The sequence below is a fragment of the Zeus faber genome (assembly GCF_960531495.2).
Source record: "Zeus faber genome assembly, chromosome: 3".
Classification (NCBI taxonomy): Eukaryota; Metazoa; Chordata; class Actinopteri; order Zeiformes; family Zeidae; genus Zeus; species Zeus faber.
Window position 1 is genome coordinate 24,159,639 of NC_137190.1, and position 10,121 is coordinate 24,169,759.

The following is a 10,121-nucleotide window of genomic DNA, read 5'->3' on the forward strand; positions in this document are numbered from 1 at the left end:
TTGAACCAACCACTGAAAGTGCTGGGAATAAGTGGGCATGGTTGGAGTTACCAATTCATAAAAATAAAATCTTAAAATTCATTAATATGACTTTCTCCATGTCAAGATGCACTTTTAGATCGGGATAGTGCAACCTTGGGACTGTCGCCTGAGTCAAAAGTTTCAAAACACAATAGGAAAACCTGCATGTGAGTGCTAATATGAACATTAAGGTAATGGTACATGAAGATGGTCCAACACACTTATGTTCTACTTACTGCGGAGCCAGGCCCTCCCTCTTCGCCGGAAAACCACTTCAGCATGGTTTCAATTTAGGCCTAAATAATGAAAGAGATATAGATACAGTATATAAACTCTGTAAAAATGTTTTTAATTAAATTAAAAAGGTGATTCAACGACGTTAATGACTTAACCATTAAATAAACACCCAACACGCCACCCAAAGAGACACCCAACCGCTGATAATGCTGCAGTAAAGGCAAATGTCATAAATGTCTTCATCCTGCACTCCTTGTGCATCTTCCTTGTTGAGAAGCGGCATTTAAATATTTATAACGATCCTAGAATAGTGGATAATAATCGACGGAGCATACACTTTCAGACTTGTCGGCTCTCGGCCAAACTGCCACAGCCCGGCGAGCCGTGTGTAATACAGGTAAAGCTTGGACTGGAGCTTGAAGTTACACAGGTCAAGCAAACAGGCCATTCAGTCTGCTATAATTTATGAGCTCTTGCAAGCCCACAGCAGCAGGCCACAGCCCACACTGCAACTACTACCCGGTCATTAGTGGCCTGTCAAATGAAGGGAGAGCAAACACATCTGAAAGGGCTGCGTTTTCAGTCCAGGAGGTTTTGAAGTCACTTGTGGGTTCCGTGTAATACGACTGTGCTCGATCAACCACAATAACTTAAATATATATATATATATATAAATATTGACGGCTGTCAAGCTTAACTCATCTCATGTGACTTAGGAAGCAAATCAGGTCAAACCAGCACTTCTGTCTACTACTGTCGCAGCAGGCTCTGTTTAACGAGAAAACCTGCTTGACAGTTTGTAAAGGGTCATCAGGATTTAGAAATGCGTGACGAGGTTGCTGCGTCTGTCATTAGACACCATCGAGACTAGAGCTGTCAGTTATATTGTAAAATCGTTCGCTTCCACAATCATATGTTTCCATCATAATTTAAGGGGACTACCTTGTTAGTCTCTTAGTCTCTTATGCAATAAGCAGACGCGTATAATTACGAGTTCGAGTACGAGTATTTTTATTTTGTAATAATTCAATTGCTAATCGTAATTACTCGTCAACTAAAAAGCTCATGATCGTGACCGCCCTACTAGAGGCACGCGTTTCATACGTCATTTATATTAAATGTCAACTGCTGGGAATAGCCAGCGACCTACAGCAGTAGATACGGAGCTCACGTTAACTTACAGGGAGTTTGCTTACAATGGAGCGCTGCACCGCAAGTAGACAACCTAGCAAGCCTAGCTCGGTGTGCTAGCACGAACCGGAGCCCGAGTACCGGACAGCGGCGTACCGACCCACTTGAACAGAGTTTGGATCGGTGGCGAGCGTTTACCCGATGCAATGCGTCACCGGGACTCCACTGAACACATTCCTCCCTCGACGAAAGCCTGGAAAGTTACATTTCAGCGCAACGAGCTCCGAGCGCCAGCAGACGGGGCCGCTCGCTGGTCTTATGGCGTCTCGTCGGGCTGTGACGTTTGTCAACACGCAGCAGGAGGAGGCCGCTGCGCATGCGCATTGGCACCCCCTACGTTTTCATTTACATTTTACATTTAGTCATTTAGCAGCAATTTTATCCAAAGCGACTCACAAGGGAGAATGACATTCAAGCTACATTGCGACAGGGACATTAGTGTAACAATAAACACTGCTAGGTGGTGCTAAGTAATTGTGGGTTAGGAGAGGAGGTACTCACTTGAAGAGCTGGGTCTTCAGGTGCTTCTTAAAGACAGAGAGGGAGGCCCCCGCTCTGGTCGTTTTTGGCAGCTCGTTCCACCAACGTGGAACTACAAATGAGAATAGCCTGGATTGCCGTGGCTGTACGGCCGGCAGAGCCAGGCGACGCTCATTTGAAGCGCAGCATCCGGGGGGCAACATGTGCTCTTACGAGAGCATTTAAGTAGGTGGGAGCGTTCCCAGCCATCACCCTGTAGGCCAGCATCAGAGACTTGAACCTGATGCGAGCGGCTACAGGTAACCAGTGGAGCTCCATGAGCAGCGGAGTGACATGTGCCCTCTTTGGCTGGTGGAACAGCAGTCGCGCCCGCCGCGATCAGGCCATCAATCAGGCTTCATTGCAAGGGTGGGATGGGGGATGCTGCTGAGGAGCTGCACATTGTTTATATCTGGGGCCTCCAAATTGTAAATCATCCTGGCGAAACGAGCCTCTTGACACCGATGCGTATGGGGAATCAACACTTACATTGAAAGTTTTTCCCATTCGGGCTTCGAGCTTTGGCTATTTTTCGGCATCTGTAAGAATAGCAAAAATGCTTTTTGTAATTCCTTTTCATAAGAATAACATAAATACATTTAATTGTAAAATATATACAAATACATGTTATTCGTCATTAATACTTTATTGTTCTTTTTATGTTAGTAATGCACAATTGTACAATTCAGTTTCATCGATTACTTGTCTCTATTGTGATGCGGATAACATTTATATAACTTAAACATGAATTTCCAATTATAATTATTATGGAATAATTTGTCAAGATCACTAACACTTTCTGCCTTTTCATTACAGTTTGTTAGGTGTAGTTGTAGGACAATGTTTATACATATTACCAAACATTTTTTGAAATGTTTTAACGCATGTTAAAATGTATTTTATGTTTTTAACTGTATGTTGTAATTGTTCTAACTTACCTTGCTGCATTGAAGTACATCTGGAGTTCCTGTGAAGGTAGATGTTGTGTGTCGTACACGTCAATTATGGCATGTTTGCTCGATTTACGATAGCAGTCTAAGGCTTTAGTTTAGTTTAGTTCAATTTTTTAGTTGGATTACATTTTCAATAATGTCCATTTCCATGAAATACGACGTTGTGATATTTCTGTGGGTAATTACCATTGCATGGCTTCTATTTTTCCGACGCCACACTGAATTTTGTAGGCATCACTGAGTCGGACATTTCAGTGTTTTGGAGGGACGTGCTGACTACATTTTAATGATTGTTTTCTATAATTTCTTTCATTAATCCAGCAAAGTAATGTGGAACTAATGCGAAAATAAAATATCAATAGAACAGATCTATTGACATCTACCAAGTAGTACTAAGTAGTTATATAAATATACATGTAAATCGATAGTTTGGTAACTTCTAAAGACTACAGAGTGACCAAGTCCATGCAGCACAATGGACACAGTCCATCTGGACATTCTCAATCGGAATCCGTACATTTATAGAAGGTAATATGATGACGTCAAAAAGCATCTTACTGTAAATCTCATCTGATTCATTTCAAAAGAGACGTGTGATGTCTCAGTTAACCAAGACCAACTGAATATTTTGGGTAAAAGTTGTTCGGTTTTTCACTAATATCCGCTGCGTTTGTGGATCTATTGGGATGAAACTTCAAACACAAGGTCTTTGCAACAACGCAGTTCAAACAAGACATAAACCATGTTCGTGTGTTGTGCCGAAGTTGCTTTTCCAGATAGTTTTATGCTTAAAAATTCTGAGAATTTTTCCTTTTACATTAAAAATAAAGGGGCTGCTTAACAATTACGATACTAACACTATTATTATTATTATTATTATTATTATTATTATTATTATTATTATTATTATTATTATAAGGGGTCCAGCCCGCAACAATAACAATAATAATAATAATAATAATAATAATAATAATAATAATAATAATAATAATAATAATAATATGACGACGATGATGATGATGATGATGATGATGATAATGTAACATAGTAGTCATAGTTAATAAAAACAAAAGGAACAAACAATTCTTATGTAACAATTTAAGACTTCATACGATAAGAATAAGAACTTCAGATCAACTTCTCCCCTTTCATTGAGGCTACAAATTTGCAAACAACATCCACCTGCCCTCACCTGTCCTTTTCATGAGAGGATTTAAGTGCAGTGCATGGTGCTCATGACCTGGGAACACCTGGAGGAGGAGAATCTTACCCTGTGGTACAAATACTATATATGAGCATCTACAGACCCAGACATCGGTGAGGCTCTTTCAAATCAATGAGGATGGCATCTCCAAAAGGGACGAGATCCCTCCACCTCGAAACCTGTCCTTGGCACAATGGACACTCATCATTGGAGTTGGAAGTCGACAAAACACCTGAAACTGAAAAGACAATGACAAAACTACTACTATGATATGATTTGCAGTCAGGCTGGTGTGATTTGAAAATAAAATGACATTATAGCAAAGGACTGCACACAGAGAAGACTTGGTTGGTTGATCTGTTTAATAAACTTGTTTGGATCAGATCTTCAATTTGTTGTTGTTGTTGTTGTTGTTGTTGTTGTTGTTGTTGTTGTTATTACATCTCTTTTAATACTTTATCTGTTTATATGTATTTATATTTGTGGTTATGAAATAAAATATTTATGATTATCATTACCAAAATATGAAATATAATTTCCGCATTTCCGCAATGGGCCTATCATTAGTTAAATTGCATTCAACTTTTAGTTGACCACACATGCAGTATTAATATTTATCTTAATATGATGACTGAAAAATATGGCATCACACCTGTTAGGATGTAATTTCTGAGAAATAGTATCAATTTTGTGTCACTGTATATTAGACATTTTTATATTGGTTTCCCTTTCAAGTTCAACTCCTTTTAGAAATTGTGCAGGAAGAAGCCGTACTTCGTGTTTGTCCAATCTTATCAAGCTTTTGTGTTTTTACTAGTACAGGCATGACTGAAAGGACTCTTTTATGAAATGTGCTTTAAAAATAAAGTGTGACTTGACTTGACTTGACAGCTCATGTATGAGTCAAGAGTCGAGAGGTTTATTTGTCACATACATATGAGCACATGATTCCAGGGCTATGAGAGCATGACTCACTGGCGCTTTGTTGATGGACTGTTCACATCTTTGTCTTGGGTTCCTTTTTATTTAATTGTATCTTGCTGTTTATAGATTTGCAGAGTTATCAATGCATTATTGCCTTTGTTGCAGTAAGAACCATTGGCTCTCGCTCCATCCAAAACACACTTAAACCACACATCTGTGCATTTGTGTGAACCATCATCATCATACCACCATCATGGATGATATGTTGACCTCAAATTATACACTCATCATTTAAATAAAAATGCCCACATTGGCTCCAACACATTGTATTAAATCAAAAATAATAATGTAACAGTAAACATTATTTTTTCATTGTTTATTTTGACCTTTCATAGAAAACAAATTTCAGCGTCTTTTATCCACCATCCAATAAGACCTCCACTGCTGCTGCTGCTGCTGCTGCACCTTAAATAGCAATTAATCTCAATGTTCTTTCTACCACTCACTCTTGAATTACACCCCAAACTCCCCCCCACCTCCGCCCCCTCATCTGAAGGAGACAGGCGGTCCTTTTTCTAAGAGTGTACTTCGGCCGCAGACTTGGACTCGGAGGTGCTGATCCGTATATCGACCGCATCACACTTGCCTGCAAAGTCTTGTGATGATGCACTGGAGGTCATAGTGTGATGAACTCAGGAGGAAAATAATCCACAAATGGCAGAGGGCAGTACTCTACGGTCCCATCACCAGACCCCCTCCAAACCTTGGATAGACCTTGACATTCTAAGCATGAAGGAGAGGAGACAAAACCCGGCCTTGTTGGAGTTCACTACTCGTGCCAAACGACCTTTATGCTGAGAATGATGACACAGTATAACAGCCCCAGAAATGGCTCCCAGAAGCAGCACAACGCACACAACAATATTGACTAGCTTGGTGATTTTTTAGATGTAAAAAGATGCAGTATGCAGTGCGTACTGGCCTTTATTATTTATATACTGCACAATACTTTTTAAGAGCAGGATTCACTTTTCAACTCAACATGTACAATTTCTCTCGAAGCCTCCATAACTCTGTCAACAATAGACATTGTTATTAGAAAATAGAAAGTGAATAAAAACGTTCCCATGTGACTACGAGGGGTAAATCAGGTTTAAACAGTAGAAGCACTCTCGAAAGATGAACGATTATGGTTATGTCATCATGCGGTAAAGATTTTCTGATGACATTTTAGATAGGTAACATACCCATATAACATACCCATACCCACACATATTTGAACAAACAGTTGAAAAAAGTTTCATCACAACATTGCAATTGAAAAGCAATTCTTGGTAGGAGGTGTCCAGCTAAGTAGTAGGGTGAGTAGTAGCCTTTTAAACATGAAAACAAATGAGGTTCTTTTTGGTGAGATTGATTTGATCAATGCAACTTGTTCTTTATAAAGCCCACACTGGTAAAAAAAATTAAAAAAATAAAAATTTGGCTATTTTAACAAGGCGAAGGACCCGAGGCTCCTCTTCCAAATGCTTTCCAGTTTAGAGTCCCAAGGTAAAGCAACGACACTTAAGACGTCAAGGATGCTTCTCTCGCTGTTCGATGAACCAACCGGACGGCCTGAAGTCCAATTTCAGCTGATCCATGACCCAGGGGTCCTTTTCAGCCCCCTCGATGAATTCTTCCAAAGAAATTTGACCTAAGTGAAACATTCGAGGAATAAACAAAAGATACAATGCAAGGAGGCAATCCAAAGGTTAATAGCGGTAACTGCTAAACTTACCGTCTTTATTCTTGTCAACGAATTCAAATATTCTGTCGCAGATGTCGTCGATGTTCTCTTGGGTCGACGCATCGTTCTGCTTCTTTAACTTGTAGATAATCTGCGAGCACAACAGAGAAAAAAAACATGTTATCGGCAAATGATTATAAACATTTATTTATTCATTTATTTTCCGATTACAAAATGCAAGGAATAAGTACGTCCTCTTACCTTGACCAAATGTTGGACTTCGCGTCTGTCCAGGCGACCGTTTCCGTCCCTGTCGTAAACCTTGAAAGACCATCTCAGTTTGTCCTCCAGTTTTCCACGAAGAACGAGGTGCAGCGCTGCCACGTACTCCATGAAGTCTATTTTGTTGTCCTGCAAAAGGTGAGATAGAGAGATGGTCCTGTGAGGTCGGTAGACAGACAGATAGATAGACAGATAGACAGACAGACAGATAGATGGATGGGTAGACAGACAGAAGAACAGCCAGCCAGACAGATAGATAGACAGATGGACAGACAGATAGATGGATGGATAGACAGACAGATAGATAGATAGATGGACAGATAGACAGTAACTCTAACCCTAACCCTAATCCTCCGTAGATAGACGGGCAGACGGGTAGATAGACAGATGGGCAGGTACCTGATTGGTATCGAATGATCGAAACACGTTTTCCATGTATGCAGACTCTTCTTCCATGGAGTTGCTGCTCACCCCAAAGATCCTCTTGAACTCGTGCAGGTGCAGGTTGCCGCTCGGACACTCGCTGGCGAACTTCCTGTAGAGTTCCTGAATGTTTTGAAGCGTCACTTCCTTCTCCTCATCGCTCTGTGCCTGACCCATCGCTCAATCCGAATAGAAAAAAAAAACAGCGATTTAATGTAAAAAGACGATGATAAAAATACAAAACCCGGAGATGTTCCAAGGTTCCCCAACGCCCGCATAGTATGGGACTCCTCACAAGGCTTGTGACAGCGGCATAAGCCTGTTGTTAACCCTGTCTTAACCATTTCCAGATGGCTGCCAGACAAATCCAATTGCCTGTTTGCCACTTCATCCAAATCCCTTGTGACGAAATACTCGTCTTTCTGAATAAACCTTTTCTGCTCCAGAGAAACTCTCACAACTCCCTTAAGAAATAAATAAAGAAAGAAATTCAGACAGGAAGAAAGAAAGAAAGAAAGAAATTCAGACAGGAAGAAAGAAAGAAAGAAGTAAAGAAAAACAGACAAAAGACAGTCAGAAAGAAAGAAAGAAAGTCAAAGACAGAAAGAAAGAAAGAAATAAAGAAAGAAATTCAGACAGGAAGAAAGAAAGAAAGAAAGAAGGAAAGAAAGAAAGGAAATAAGAAAGAAATAAAGAAATTCAGACAGAAAGAAAGATAAACACAGAAAGAAAGAAAGGAAGAGAGAAAGAAAGAAAGAAAGAAGGAAAAACAGACAAAAGACAGACAGAAAGAAAGAAAGAAAGAAAGAAAGAAAGAAAGACAAAGGCAGAAATAAATAAATAAATAAATAAAGAAAGAAAGAAATTCAGACAGAAAGAAAGAAAGAAAAAAGGTTGATTTTTCCAGTTACCGAGAAGTTTGGCATACAGTATATTTGACAGTGATATGGGGAGATTTCAGCCAAAGAGAAGCCCCCGCCGAAGCTTTGAGGAAGATTACAGAGCGCTGACGTCAAGGCGGGGTCGAGGTTTAACTGTTGATCCACTGAGATCTGAGGTTTGTCCAGCCTCGTCTTGCTCTACTTGCAGGTTCAGAGTCCAGTGCTTCAGTGCACAGGATCAAAGAAGTCAAAACCAAAATACATTTTATTTCTGAGTTTTGTTTTTTTTTCTGGAAAATTGAAAAAAAAAAAAATCGGCTTCTTTTATTTATTTGTACTTCTTTGTATTGTGTGATGGATGGAAAGTGAGAGCCATCCAATCTGTGGTGTCTCGGAACCTGAAAGCCTCATTGCTTTACTAATCTGTCTGGCAGCAACATGTTTCTGGCACATTGGCGGTATCACTGCTTTTGCCAGACACCGGCCCGTTTGAATTGATAAGGGATCAGAAATTTCAGCCAAGCACTCTGGGCAACTGGACGCTCCAAGCCGCGGTACTAATGTCTGTATCGGCCTCAATTCAGTTTGACACATGAGTGCCACACCTTCCCCCCTTCATACAGTAGAGTCAGGAATTAAATAGATTCGCTGCAGAATTGTTCGTCCTTTGGCGCGACCCAACCGGTCTGAAGCGTATAAAAAAGGTGCCATAGAAACTTGTCTCCTCCTTGACTCCGGCCAAGACTGAGAGTCTAAGCCCGCCAAGGCTGAATGACAGGTAATAAATAAGCATTAGGAGCTGGGTCCGTTAGCGAGAGTAGAGAATTAATGCCAAGCAGAAACCTACGTCCAAAGATTAGCGAGGTAATCAAGATCAGAGCCAAAGTGAAAAGGATAGTTGGCCTCCTTGGCTGCCAATTGTATTATTTACAGTAGAGGAGTGAACCCTAACCCTAACCCCAATCCTGATTCTAAGGGCCTGTGACTGACAGGGGCCCTAAAAATTATAAGATATTTTTTTATTGCAATGTACTAATAAAACTGGCAAAAAAGTAAACATCCAGAGGGCCTCTGTATTGCCCAACCCCACGTTGGCAATGAATGAATGAACAAATGAAAAGAAAGAGAAGAAAGAAAGAAGAGAGAAAAGAAAGGGCGGCAGTACATCACCAAACTTTTCACAAAGAAGGATGGTGGGTGTAGTCTGTGAGTGATGGAAAATAACCTTTTGCAGTAGCTTAGTTCATAGCGAAATAGGTGACCTTTGCTCCCCTAACATTAATTACTTAACTTGCGCAAAAGTTCAACATTTAAGACGTTCTAAGGAATTTTAATGGACAGTTCAACAAAGTGTGAGGACAACTTTGCATTGAAGAATATGCGCCTTAATGTGAAAACGTTGGAATATTAGAACTCCAGGAGGATCAGTGGAGTCCAGGTTTCTTCGGTCAATGATTGAGTCCTCTTTATGTGACCGTAAATCCCTTATCATGTCAGCGCCCCTTCATAAACAACATTGCCGAGAAACAACGCTTCTTCCTTGTCTCTTGATCTTGAGCAAAAATGTGAAGCCTGCTTGATGACGCTCTAGCGCCAGAGCCCCGAAGCCCCGCCCCGTTAAAGTTCCCCAGTATGACTCAGTATCTACCAATAGCGAAGTTGTTTTTAAATCTCAGCTTCGAAGTTTCAAAGTTCAAACGAGGATGAGCTAACTTTAGGCTGCTTGGAATACGTGCTTGAGATGAAGATGCTTCAAT

At 40.4% G+C, this 10,121-nt stretch overlaps 2 protein-coding genes across 2 annotated transcripts in view; both read right to left on the bottom strand.

The window, feature by feature from the left end:
- The window catches only part of LOC307228344 (uncharacterized protein), a 49,387-nt gene extending 47,671 nt beyond the window's left edge, over positions 1–1,716 (bottom strand). Inside the window, exons 1-2 of the mRNA XM_079997982.1 lie at positions 1,588–1,716; positions 258–317 (exon numbers count right to left, since the gene is read on the bottom strand). Coding sequence (XP_079854108.1) covers positions 258–302 — 45 coding nt within the window. The 5' untranslated portion in view covers positions 303–317; positions 1,588–1,716. The remainder of the gene's footprint in view (positions 1–257; positions 318–1,587) is intronic.
- A 4,907-nt stretch (positions 1,717–6,623) lies between these two features.
- Positions 6,624–7,660, bottom strand: guca1g (guanylate cyclase activator 1g; the record flags this gene model as incomplete). Its single annotated transcript, XM_079997298.1, has 4 exons — positions 6,624–6,745; positions 6,830–6,929; positions 7,040–7,189; positions 7,460–7,660. 4 exons carry the CDS (start codon positions 7,658–7,660, stop codon positions 6,624–6,626), a joined length of 573 nt encoding a protein of 190 aa, XP_079853424.1.
- Positions 7,661–10,121: the final 2,461 nt, after the last annotated feature.